We start from the raw sequence: 14275 nt of genomic DNA on the forward strand, positions 1-14275 counted from the left end.
CCCCCCCCTTCCCCACAAGGAGGTTTGTTTTACAGTTTTAAGGAGCAGAAATTCAGCCGGTGAACTGAGATGGGGCAGGGTGGTGAATACATTTCTGGCAGAAGAATGCCTACCTTGGGCAAATGCAGAGGAAAGAATTATGGGAGCACCTTGTGAAGGGCTGGGGTTGGGAGAGGCATGAAACAAAGCTAAAAATTGTGAAAAATTGTAAAAGCCCTAAATTGTGAAAGCCATTAGGAATCAAATAAAATACCTAGGTTTTTCTTTTACGTGCATTGTGAGATGTCCTGTGTTTCAAAAATATAGCAGGGAACAATTTATGAACTAAATGATTTGTTTTATGGATTTACCTATTCTTTAGGTTTTATTTTGTCTTTTTCTGTTTCTTTCTTCTGTTTGGATTTTGGTTGTAGTTCTGTTCTTAGTACCCTTAAAGAGGCATCCATCTGTAAGCTGCTAGCCCACTTATTAAATGGGATGTGATAGGCTCTGTTTAGGATCAGGCAAAGATGTTTTCACAGAAGGTTCAGGAAAATCTTTCCAGTAACACTGCAGGGGCAGCCTTGTAACCATACTGGGTGACACTTTTAACATAAAGAAAATCAGTTTATGTGGAAATGATCTACCAATAATTTGATCATTAGGCCACAGTGTGCCAAGTGGACCAGTATGCTGTTCACTGAGAAGACACTATACCCCAAACCCATAAAGGTCAAAACTGTGTGGTCACAGACTTCTGGTTCTAGACAAAATGGAGGAAATGTACTTCTTCCCATTTCTCCCACTATACAGCTAAAATCCCTCAATAGTATATATAAAGCAAACATAAGAAGACTTTAGAGGTAGATATGAGGGGCGCCTGGGTGGCTTAGTTGGTTAAACGTCCGACTTTCGCTTAGGTCATGATCTCGCGGTTCGTGGGTTCGAGCCCCCTGTCGGGCTCTGTGCTGACTGCCAGCTCAGAGCCTGGAACCTGTTTCAGTCTGTGACTCCCCCTCTCTCTGACCCTCCCCTGCTCATGCTGTCTCTCTCTCTCCTAGAAATAAATAAAGCATTAAAAAAAATAAATAAATAAAGGTAGATATGAGAAGGCAGACTGGTTAGGGACCTAGGGACCTTGGGATGTGAGGAACAACACAGTGGTTGTATCCAGCTGGGTGCTGAAGCCCAGGAGCCTGGTTGAAGTCTGCAATCCAGAAACACCATGGGCATAAACAATAAAAACACGATCTTACAGGGCCAAAAGAATCTGCTTTTCTTAGCCGAAGGACGAGGAAAAGGGCAGCCTAGCAAGACAGAAAACTTTTAGACAATAACCAACCGAGGCCATGAGAAAAATGCCTCATTCTCACCCCAGTCAGTCAGCAGCGAGTGGGGATCCCGGACTTCCACATTTGCCCAGCCATGGTGAGCGTTGCCCTCCCTCCTCACTGCTGGGGAGCTGTCAGAGAAGATGGGATGGAGGATCCAGCAACCTCAGCCCCTCTCTGTGGTCTCAGTGGAGACCCTGCAGGGAGCACTGACCTCCACCTGTGGTAGCAAGGTACCTCTCCGTACCCATGCCAGATGGGGACAGAGGAAGCTTAGCATAGGGCCAAGACTTTCACCACCGCCTGGGGACAAGTAGGCCCTTGTGTCCATCCCATACCGTCCCTGGGGAACAGGTCCTCCTTTCCTAATCAGAATGGTATCAGAGGCTATTGAGGGGAGAGCCTGAACTTGCATCCCCCAAATTAGCCACAACGAGGCTCGCCTCCCACGATAGGTCAATGGAGGCTGAGGGGGGAGCCTGAACTTCTACATCTACTTGGCAGTAATGAGTCAACACCTGCCCACAATAAACCTAGGATGAAAGAGAGTGGCCTGCATTTAATACCTGACCATTCTGCTCTCTCTCCCTTTATACCCTTTGTTTCAGATCCTCATCATTTTACCCTCGGACTGTTGGGACTATTACAGCAATTCTGAACTGAACTGGTTTCTCTGTAGTATAGTCTTGCAATTCATCCTCTGTAATATTGCCAGAGAAATTTTTCTGAAACTCAAATCTGATTGTGTCACTTCTCCTATTTAAAACCCTTCAGTTCCTGTCCATGCTGTATAGGAAACAGCACATTAGGATGCCATTCAGTGCCATCAGTGCTCTTGCCCCTGCCGAATCACCCCCTTCCATTCCCTTCAATCCTCCTCTTGACCTCAGGCCATACCAAACTATTCATTCTCCCAATGTGCCAGGCCTCTGCACTTCTCCGTGGACCTTTTCTTAGACTGTTTTCTGCTTAAATGTCCTTCCTACCTGGGCCGTCATTGAACATCCAGTCAAACAGCAACTCCTCTGTGAAACCTCTCCTGATAGTACCGTATGTTTCCAACTATGCCCCCTTGGGCTCAATTCTACTCTTCCATCTTGCTCTGATAAAACTCCGAGGCATTTGTTTGTTTTGATAGTTATCTTTTTTTTTTCTGTTAAATCACTCTTTTTTCTTTTTTTAAAATTTATTTCTGAGAGAGAGACAGTGTGAGCAGGGAAGGGTCAGAGAGAGAGGGAAATACAGAATCAATCAGGCTCCAGGCTCTGAGCTAGCTGTCAGCACAAAGCCCAACGCGGGGATCAAACCCACAAACCATGAGATCATGACCTGAGCTGAAGTCAGATGCTTAAGCGACTGAGCCACCCAGGCACCCCGTCTGTTAGACCATTCTTAAAGGCAGGGACTTTCTTTTTTTTTTAACTCAGGTTTGTATTCTTAGGACCCAGCATAGTGCCTTGGGTACACAACAAACATGAAAAAATGAAGGTCAAGCTCAGACTGTCTCCTCATGTTGGCTTGTACCTTGCAGCTTTGTCTGTTATTGCATTTATCACACTAAAATTTCAGTTGTTTGTTTGGCACCTTCTGAGAACTCTCTGTTGATATGGGCAGGACCATGAAAAGAAACCAGAAGGATGAAAATGGAAGATTATCTGAAAAGATGCAACAGACCAACAGCTTACTTACTTTATCAATGGAATTTAAAAGATAAGAGATTATATTGTGTTGAAAAGCAACAAATGTCAACATAGAATTTTATACCCAGCCAAAATAGACATTTCCAGACCAAAAAGAACAGAATTTTCCATCAGCAGATGCCCACTAAAATAAATTTTAAAAAGTCTTTTGGGGGCAGAAAGAACACAATCCCATTTGGAGGGTCAAAAATGAAGAAAGGAACAGAGCACAAAACAGCGGTAAAGATGCAGGTAAATCTAAATGAATAGTGACTACATACAGCAGTAACAATATTCTCCATACACACATTTGTAATTAATGTACACAACAATAACAGCGTGTTGAGTTGGGAAGGGAAAAATGGAGGTTAATAAGGTGTTCTAAGACCCTTGCATTGCAGGTAGAGGGTAAAAGTATTCTTTAACATTATACTTTGATTAGTCAAGCATCATATAGTCATTTCTAGTGCCACCACTAAAAAAAAAAAAAAAAGAAAAGAAAAGAGTAGATAATTCCAAAGTAACACCTACTGTGTCTGAGAAAATAAAGGAAGTGCAGAAAGAGAGGGAAGAGCAGTTTAAGAAGCAGCTGGAGAGGTAGACAGCCTCATCAGGCAGGGCCCTAGGGTCACATTAAGGGCTTTGATTTTCATGCTAAAAGCAATGGGAGGTCACTGAGGTGTCAATGGAGCGAGAAAGAACTTTACCACCAGAGTCAGGATTATTCCCAGAGCACTGCCCCTTTAATCAAATAATTTTTTTAAATGCTTATTTATTTATTTTGAGAGAGGGAGAGTGCGTGTGCACATGTGTGTGCATGCCTGAGCAGGGGAGGGGCAGAGAGAGAGAGAGGGAGACTGAGAATCCCATGCTGGCTCGGTGCTGCCAGCGCAGAGCCGGACACAGGGCTCAATGCCACAAACCATGAGATCTTGACCTGAGCCACAATCAAGAGTTGGATGCCCAACTGACTGAGCCACCCAGGCGACTCTCAAATAATTGTTTTAAAGGCACTATCTTACCTGAAAGGGTTAACTGTGAATGCAAAACTAGAAAATAAAATTAGGTCTTTGGCTTTAATTTTTAAGATTTGCTTTGTGAGTTGATTAGCTTTGTAGCTATAATTAACATTTCAAGTGCCAGGTGGCCTTTATTTCTTTGTTCCTTGATGTTCCAGAACATATTCTTCTGTCTAAATACTTATATCTGATAGACCACAAGTCAGCTACATACAATCTAACTGCAACCAAAGCGCGAGAGCCTTTTAACCTCATGGTTATTGACACTACAGGATGTGATATTTTGAGCAAATCTCGCATTATTAAATGTCATTAACTTGAGAAGCTGTTCAGGAAGTCATTTAGGTTTCTGGGGAGAACAAACGGAGTCTTTCATGTTCAAATTGAGCCTGACTTTATTTGCATAAAAAAGAACTTATATAAGAAAAGGTAGCCCATCCTTATCCTTTATTATCATTTTGGTATTAATCTATCTTTGTTGTGATATAATTCACAGGCCATAATATTCAGCCTTTTAAAGTGTATAATTGAGTAACTTTTGGATTAGTTTCAAAGATGGGCAACCAACACCACACTATAATTCTAGAATATTTTCATCATCCCCCCAAGAAATCCCACACCTACTAGCAGTCACTTCCTAGTCTGCTCTTCCCCCAGCCCTTGGCTACCACCAACCTTTCCATCTCTATGGATTCACCTAGTCTGGATATTTCGTACAATCATACAATGTGCCCTTTTGTGTCTGGTTTTTTTTCCCCCCACCTAGAATAATGTTTTTAGGGTTCATCCATGTCTTTTTTCTGCTTTTTAAAAATAGTTTATTGTCAAGTTGGTTTCCATATAACACCCAGTGCTCATCCCAACAAGTGCCCTCCTCCATGCCCATCACCCATTTTCTCTTCTCTCCCACCCCCATCAACCCTCAGTTTGTTCTCAGTATTTAAGAGTCTCTTATGGTTTGCCTCCCTCCCTCTCCTTAACTATTTTCCACCTCCCCCTCCCCCATGGTCCTCTGTTAAGTTTCTCCTGTTCCACATGTGAATGAAAACATGGTATCTGTCCTTCTCTGCCTGACCTATTTCACTTAGTGTAACACCCTCAAGTTCCTTTCCATGCCCACTTTTGTTTTGAAGTTTATTTATTTTGAGAGAGAGGGAGAGAAAGAATCCCAAGCAGGCTCCACACTGACAGAGCAGAGCCCGGTGCAGGTCTTGAACCCATGAACTGTGAGATCATGACCTGAGCTGAAGTCAGACACTTAACTGACTGAGCCACCCAGGTGCCCCATGTCTACTTAAAAAAAAAAATAAAAGTACCTAGTAATGGAGAATTTGGACAGAAAACTAAGCAGAGTAGTATAACAAACTTCTGTGTGCCCATCATCTAGTCCTAACAACAGTCATCCTATCCACACACCCATGGAATTTCATCTCTTGTTATTTTAAATCAAATCCCAGATGCCATTTTATTTCTGTATAAATACTTCTGTAAGAACATATTGCGATCACTACTCCAACACTGGCCTTCTGATTAGTAGACTTTCCTTCTTATTTTCATGGCCTACCTTTACCAAGAGCTGAATTTTTCCTTTGCTGGGTATAAGAAATATGTGAGATTTGGGTACTTATTCTGTCTAATCAAAGCGCTAAGAGGGAAAATTGGAAACCAAAACTCCAGGAAAATTTCTCCAGAGGCTGTGATTCAAAGCAATCTAAAATTTGATAAACACTTCAATATTTCTTCTGGAAGTCATCTGCGGGGGTTTCTACTATTTCAGCTTTCTCTTGTCATTCTGAGGAAGGACTAGAGGTTATGATGAGGGTGTTTTGTGCTTTTCTTTTTCAGCATGCACCAACTGCAAACCAGAAAGCACTTTAAGCGCCTCGCTGAGGGCTAAGAACGAAACAAAAGGGTTTGTTAGCCCAACAGACAGAACGGAGAGGGCCTTCTTTAACGTCTCTTTCCGGAAAGGTAGCAAACAGGCAGATATGCACTATAATAAAGAGAGCGGAGAATAAAGAGAAGGAAGGAGCAGAGAGAAGGCACAGCTGAGCTACGCTTACCCTTCTGTGAGCTATCAGGAGGCAGTTGGAATGTTCGTGTTCACAAGCAATTTCATAGTCGGGGATGAGAGCCACCAATTCGCGGACAAAGTGCACCACCTCCTCGTGCCAGGGCACGTTGGCCATGGTGAGACTACTTGCTGAACTCTCTCCACAGTAGGTGACACCCTGGGGGAGTGTGACAACAGTGAGAGACAATTACAGACCTAATTAAAATGAGATCTAGTAAGAGTTTCTGAGCCAGAGAGCCTTCTAGAGGTCATCGACCCCATCCCACCCCATCCAGTCCAAAAGTGAAGAAAGTAACAGTGAATGAGAGACAATAAAATCTGCTTAGCAGCGCATATAAGTGGGCCGGAGCTCCCAGGCTGACGGCCTCCCCCCTGCGACTGCAGGTGCGTGGACACTGGGTCGTGTTGTCACAACCTATGCTGTCTAGGCCCAACAACATGTTTGAACCAATAATACATCTTTTCATTCAGATCTCTTGATTTGCTGTAACGGGGTTAATTCTCAAGAGATTATATATCTCCCAGACTAATAACTGAAGCATGGTTGATGCTCACAAAAATTCACTGAACAGTTTCTTCACTGGGAAAATTAAGATGAGCCCCCCATTTCCAATACTACTTAGGTTTGATAAAGGTGGGTAAGATTCTTCTGCAAAGGGCCAGCTAGGGATCCCTTTGAAAGTATTCTTTAAGGAGATGACTTTCTGTGTATGGATTTGTATAAACACAGGATTGTGCCAAACAGGAAATACATTTGTGGCTACACATGCATACCTTTCACACACTTACATGCATACACAGGCATCTCACCTCTACAGAAATTTCTGAGTTGTAAATATGTGGTATGGTAAATCTAACTCCTTAGAACTCTACCTGACAGCCCACTCATATAGGACCCCAAAGTTTCAGAATCAAGTTTCTCTATTTGGTAAGTTACGTAATGATACATTTTCTGATAATAAGAGTTAGTACCTTCATTCTGCAGGCTCTTTAAATACTCCAGAGTCAAACTTTCTTGACAAGTGTTTTGAATATTCTAGATATGTTGCTACTAAGGAGGGAATAACTAAAATAAAAAGACATGCACTCCCACTCTTTGTCTCTCTGTCTCTCTCTCTGTCTCTCTCTCTGTCTCTCTCTGTCTCTCTCTGTCTCTCTCTCTCTCTCACACACACACATACACACACACACACACACACACACACACACACACACAGAGTGGAGTGGATAGGATACCACTGAATAAAAACCCCACGGATGAGCAAGCACTCAGGGCTGGGAATTGGCTGAAGACTGAGATGAACTTTGCAAAATGCTCTACTCCGGATGGCTACTCAAGAAAAATCCCGGCATGCTAAACCGAGATGACCTTTGCTAAGCATAAACTAGAGGCAACCCAGCTTAGCTATAACAAACATCGTCTCTGTCAGCCCAGTGATTTTATAAAATTCATTAAACCAAGTTTGAGTTTCAGATGGATTAAAAAAAAAAAAAAAAAGCAAGTAATACAATAGCTCCAAAAACCTTTAGGAATGGCTGAAAAATTGTGCTCAACTTACCCGAATGTATACCAAACACAAAAATGATTTACTGACAGGTCAAATGAGTCATAAAAACGAACCTTACTTCAATTTAAATACTTTTTATGATAACGTGAATTATATGAAAAAGCATGTACATAGTAGTTAATTCAAAGGAACTTATGTTTTATATTTAAAAAGCTTCTTTAAACAGAGGTTTTAGATAAGATCTTGTATTTATGACAATAGCTCTGGAAAATATTTTACTATTTCTTATTCACCAGTAATAAATTGTGAAACATCAAAGACAGATTGGGTTTGTGAAGGAAATGAGAGAATGAGAGTCGTGCTTCATTACTAGGCCTTCACATAATACATTCCCATGCACGTGAAGAACCAAGTTCTTCACATAAAAGTTCTCATTTTAGCCAGGCAAAGTCCTTTGGGGTAGGCAGTGTGGCTAGCTTTCTGAGCCTCTGTGACAGGAATGGGCCCGTGAATTAGCCTATGGAGTCACCTCCAGAAACCCCTGAGCCCTCCCCCACAGCTGGCGCTCCCCTCTCTGCTCTGGCTACTGCATTCTACGCTACAGTCAAATGGCTGACTTGCCCTGACTTTATTTCCGACCACGCTTTACCTAGACTGTCTAAAAATGCTTCATTTTCAGGGCGCCTGGGTGGCTCAGTCAATTGAACGTCCGACTTCGGCTCAGGTCATGATCTCACGGTTCATGGGTTCGAGCCTCGTCGGGCTCTGTGCTGACAGTTCAGAGCCTGCCGCCTGCTTTGGATTCTGTCTCCCTCTCTTTTTGACCGTCCCCTGCTCACACACTCTCTCTCTCAGAAATAAATAAAACAATAAAAAAAAAAATTTATTATAAGTGCTTCATTTTCTATGACATCACAGCTATCTGTCACCTTCTCATCCCACCACCACCCTGCCCCCCATTCATCCATCACCAGCACCAAGTTGTCCCGTCACAACTTTGAAAAAAGAATGAACTCAAGAAAACAGATGGGTACAGTGTGGCAACTGAAAAACACTCACTTCGCAATCTACAGGTTGAGGAGTGGCAAGCAGACCCAGAGAAAGCTCCTCAAGAACAAAATCACTTATGCACCCCTGGGTTTGTAGTGAAAAGCTTAACCCACACCATTACACTGGTGCCTTTCGGACGGATCACTCTGCTGTACGACACGGAGGCCATAAGGTCCTTTACTGGCTGCTTGGACACTTCATGTGGGGATTCAAGGTCTGGTGGAAGAGCAGTATTTTGGAAGTTTGGCTGTCTGATATTCTAATTAAACTGAACATCAAAAGACTCCTATTGTTTTATAAAAAAAATTTTTTTTTAATATTTATTTTTGAGAGAGAAACACAGAGACAGAGCACGAGTAGGTGAGGGGCAGAGAGAGAGGGAGACACAGAATCCAAAGCAGGCTCCAGGCTCTGAGCTGTCAGCACCAAGCCTGACATGAGGGTCAAACCCACGAACCATGAGATTATGACCTGAGCTGAAGTCGGACGCTTAACTGACTGAGCCGCCCAGGTGCTCCTTGTTTTTGTCTCTTATAGTCTAATGAGAAATGTTGTTGTCTTCATGACTTTTTGCACAATATACCCAAAACATGTCACTCCTTTATCCCAAAAATGTTTCAAGAGCTCTTCCCTCACCCCCACCCACACACAAAAAAAACCCAAACCAAACCAAAACCAAACAGAAAAGAGCCCAAGTGTCTCAGCATGGCGCATGAGGCCTTTTTTTTTTTAAGTTTATTTATGTATTTATTTTCAGAGAGAGAGAGAGAGAGAGAGAAAGAGAGAGAGAGAATCGTAAACAGGTTCTGCACTGTCAGCACAGAACTCAATGCAGGGCTAGAGCCCACAAACGGTGAGGTCATGATTTGAGCCAAAACCAAGAGTTGGGTGCTCAACCAACTGAGCCACTCACGAGGCCTTCTTCAGTGGACTGCCTTCCTCAGCATCCAGTCTTTACCTGGCTAAATTCCCCACCATCTCTTTAATCTTTGTTCAGGAAGCCCTGCCTAACCTGATCCCAAGTTCATCATATCCGGTACATAGCTTTTACCAACTCGTATAATTATGTGTGTAAATTCCAAGCTTGTACAGGCAGGGGCTATGCTCTGTTCTTCTCTGTACCTCCAATCAATCTATGCTGAATGACCTAGAGATCAAGTCACATATTTTATATGACATTAAATTCCAGAACTCTTTTCTAATATAAAATTTCATTCACATTATTCTGGATTTTTCTACTCTTCACCCCCCCCACCCCCGCCCACTCTTTAATGCCTGAAGACAAAGCAACTGAGGAACACCAGTCAGGGACTGCTACATGAATAACTGGTAATATTCCTTACCTTTGTCTAGAGAAAGACAGTGAGGTCAGGCTAAAGCATTTGTTTTGCAAAACGCACGCTACAAAGATTGAGCTCTGAAGAGAGTTTCAGTGCCAACAGTATAAAATAAGTTTAAATCATCTGACAACAAATATTTACAGAGCACTTGCTATTCTCAAGGTGCAATGCAAGGCAGAGAATATAAAGACAGTATTTCATTTACAAATAGATTGTGCTATGAAAGTTTTTCAATAAGGCAGATGTTCAGAACGTGAAACACATTTTCACAAACAAGCAGGCAAATAATGATCACTAAGATTCTTGGGCTAGCAAATAAAGGCCTATTTAAGCCTAATGAAACTAAAATGTATGTTCATTTACAGGGAAGCAGACAGAAAAATAGTTTATCAGGCTAGCAATGAAAGAAAAGGGGGAACCAATAAAATAAAGATTTAGCTTCTATTGATTTAGTTTAAATAAATGTGCTTCATGAAAAGTGATCCAAACATTTACTGAATCCAGGCATACATTATCCCACCGAATTCTCAAAACAAACCTACTAAAGGGATACTATTATTCTAATTCTAATACTGAAAAAATTTAGATTCTGAGAGGATCTACATCAGTACTTTTTCAGAGTATATCAAAGCTGTGCCCTTCCCCATTTCCCGTGAGGCTCTGGCATATAGATAAGGAGAGAGCCCTGTGTATGCACGCTTGCACACACCTAGAAAACACACGACACGACCAGCACTTGTTTGCTTTTGCAGGGAGACCAGGAACGTCCCTAGCCTAGGGTCAATTTGTGTTATCAATTTCCTATCTTCTTTTTTTTGTATTTAAAAAAAAATTTGTTTTTAATGTTTTATTTATTTCTGAGAGAGAGAGAGAGACAGCTTGAGCAGAGGAGGGTCAGAGAGAGAGGGAGACACAGAATCCGAAACAGGCTCCAGGCTCTGAGCTGTAAGCACAGAGCCTGACGCGGGGCTTGAACCCACAAGCCGTGAGATCATGACCTGAGCCGAAGTTGGATGCCCAACATACTGAGCCATCCAGGCGCCCCTATCTTCGCGACATTTATTTACATGACCATGAGGTACTGTTCCATTTTTAATGCCAGGCCCTGGGACACTTTTCTTTGTCTTTTCTTTCTTTTTTTTTTTAAAGCAAGAGCATAGGTGAAAGACAAGCTTCCAGGGGCCATTCTGTCCTAATTTGTGCTCTCACTGAAGGTGAAAGGGCCTACTGTTCCATCCTTTAAACCCAAGTCCCATCTCTATTAGGGCTACAGTGTACTGCCAGGGCGGTCTCTCTCTTTTTTGAGCCTCAAAGGAACTCCCTTACAGACCCGACAATGGCTATGCTCTCAAAAGTATGTTTATCATAACACAGTTACTGCTAAGTGTTTGTTTTTAGAGGGTTACTTAGCCCAGCATATTGCTAGCTCTCATCAAATGTTTTTCAGAGAGCGTTTTTACTGTTATGATTTTTTTTATTTTATTATTTTAAGTAATCATTAACCCCAATGTGGGGCTCAAACTCATGACCTGGAGATCGAGAGTTGCCAACTGGGCCAGCCAGGTGTCCCTGTTACTATTATTTTTAAAACTCCTCCAATTTAGAAAATTTTTAACTTTTTTAATTTTAGAGAGAGCGAGAATGAGAGAGAGAAAGAACGTGCATTTGCACTCAGTGCAGGGGGAGGGATGGAGGGAGGAGGGAAGAGAGAGAGCAAGAAAGAGAGAGAGTGAGAACAAGTAAGAGAGAAACCCAAGCAGGCTCCACTCTCAGCATGGAGCGGGATGCAGGGCTGGATCCCATGATCCTGAGATCATCAAGAGTCAGACACTCAACCCACTGAGCCACCCAAGCGCCGCCCCCCCCGCCCCCAAATTTAAATTTAACTACTAAGACAACAACAACAATGAAAATGCTTTTCAGACTGAAATAGTTTAACTCTATTGAACAGGAAAGCCTGTCTTCTCCTTTACTGATTTCATTTCAATCACTGGGATTACAAAAATGATGCCCACTCACTATAATAATTTGCACGGCAAGGAAACATGAAAAATAAAATTATTATGCCTTTCCTTGCCCTTCTTCCAAATTACAACGCTGTGAACAGTCTGATATAATCCTCCCATACTTTTCTTATATAACTATATCCAAACATATAGTGTTAAAAAATATAATCAGGGGCACCTGGGTGGCTTAGTTGGTTGAGCATCTAGCTCTTGATTTTGGCTCAGGTCATGATTTCACGGTTTGTGAGTTGGAGCCCTGAGTCAAGACTCACAGCACAGGGCCTGCTTAGGATTCTCTCCTTCCCTCTTTCCCTGCCCCTCCCCTTACTCATGCTCTCAAAATAAATAAACCTGTAAAACCATATAATCAAATAATAAATTTCATTCTATAACTTGTTCTGTTTCTGAAGTACACTATGTTCCGCAAATATCCCTTTTGCTACGTCAGTGTAAAAGGAAGATACTTCATTACCCTGCAGGACAAATGAGAGCTGAATTTAACAAAGCAGGAGACCCAGTCCTCAGTGGCCCAGGTGCACTAACCACTAACAGAGGGCATCTCTCTCTCTCTCTTTCTCAGGCCTTCTATAAGAAACAAGCTGATCCGCCAGTCAGAGTGGCTAAAATGAGCAAATCAGAGAACTCTAGATGCTGGCGAGGATGTGGAGAAACNACGTAAGATAGTTTTTGTGTGATTATATTATACATTTCTTCAAGAACTTTTAAATAAAATCTCTCCAAGTGGCTGATTTTTACTTCTGTAGACTTGGCCTTGTTGAATAAGACCATACATTTCCCAAATAGCATATCCATATCAAATTGTCTATCTCTGGTGCCTTGATGAGGCCTAGCACATAGAAAGAGCTGAAAGGTATCTGTTGAATGAAGGGGTAAAACAGAAAAATGGAAATCTTGTTTGAAAGAAACTATGTTATTATAACATCTCAGCTGTAGACAGAGGGCATTATGTTAAGAGTCTGTCAAACTAAAAAATGTCCATCACAGAATTCTACTGTTTACAAAGCAGCCATCTTTCTTTTAAAAATAATACCAGGTGATTCTTTTCAGACTGCAAAATATGTTATGCATTATAGAAAACATGACTACAAAGAAGGAAGGAAGGAAAGGAGGGAGGGAGAAAAAAGGTGACCGTGTGATCCAGCCAACCTGCTTTATAATGGAAGTTTTACTCCAACATCACTGGAGATAGCACTCTTTAATAGCCAAATCATAAATTAAAACACCATTAATCCCTGACATTGGCAAGGTTTTCTTAAGCCGACACATATACTGCAGATGTAGTTTGCATCTCTGAATCATTAGCGTTCTGGCCAAGAGTAGCCTTTTAAAATTAAGAGCAATTTCAAAAGAAAAGAGTGTCTTTGACCTGACTAGGAATAAAGTGCTGAACACTCAGATAGCAATATTTCATCTGTTCGCACCTCCCCACCCCTCCAGGCGGGAGGCGTACCACCAGAAAGCTGAATTTACTAAAAGACAGCTGTAAGAATGAACTATCCTCTGAAATGACAGAGTACATTCCACTCCATACACATACACTCAAGAGTCAGGCTTTTGGAGGGAGACAGGGCAAATTTTCTGGTCACTTTTTCTCATTCTGTGCATTCTTAGCTGTCCAAAAAAGGCATTTGCCTCGTAACACTCCATGGCTTGAACTACCATGGCATGCCGATGACTTCCAAATGATTACTGCCAGCCCCATCTTATCCCCAGAACTCCAGGCTTATATAACCTCTGGCCTATTTGAACCTATACGTGGATATTTAAAAGATCTCTCAAATGATTAAGGCCAACAGAGAACTCGTGAAAGTGCTCCCCAAACTTGCCTCCCCTCCTCCACTCATCTTTTCCACCTCAGTGAACTGTTCCACATCCACACAACTGCTTAAGCCAAAATCCAGGTGCTATTCTTGATTTCGTTTGTTCTTTCACTGCCTGCATCTCATCTGGCAACAAGCTCTATTGGTACTACTTCCACAATTTATCCCAAATGCACCCACTCCTCTCCAATTATATTCCCAATGACCTTCCCCCAAGCCGTAACATCTCTTGCTTTATAACTACCCTCACTCCGAGCTCTGTAATCCATGACAGCAGCAGGGTGAGCTTTTAAAACCATACATCAGACCACATCACTCTCAGCTTCAAACTTTTACCCAGTATACCTACTATTCAAAAAGCTTACCATTAAACTTAGTATAAAATCCAATCTTCTTGCTGGAAAGTTCTAACAAAATTTGGCCCCGTCCCACCTCTGTGATACATCTT

The 14275-nt window shown here is 42.0% G+C and overlaps 1 protein-coding gene across 1 annotated transcript in view; it reads right to left on the reverse strand.

The window, feature by feature from the left end:
• The window catches only part of LOC144242885 (S-adenosyl-L-methionine-dependent tRNA 4-demethylwyosine synthase TYW1), a 199107-nt gene that overhangs the window by 17690 nt on the left and 167142 nt on the right, over positions 1 to 14275 (reverse strand). Inside the window, exon 15 of the mRNA XM_077777913.1 lies at positions 6072 to 6239. Coding sequence (XP_077634039.1) covers positions 6072 to 6239 — 168 coding nt within the window. The remainder of the gene's footprint in view (positions 1 to 6071; positions 6240 to 14275) is intronic.

The sequence above is a fragment of the Crocuta crocuta genome, unplaced genomic scaffold (assembly GCF_008692635.1).
Source record: "Crocuta crocuta isolate KB4526 unplaced genomic scaffold, BGI_CrCroc_1.0 scaffold217, whole genome shotgun sequence".
In the NCBI taxonomy this organism is placed as follows: Eukaryota; Metazoa; Chordata; class Mammalia; order Carnivora; family Hyaenidae; genus Crocuta; species Crocuta crocuta.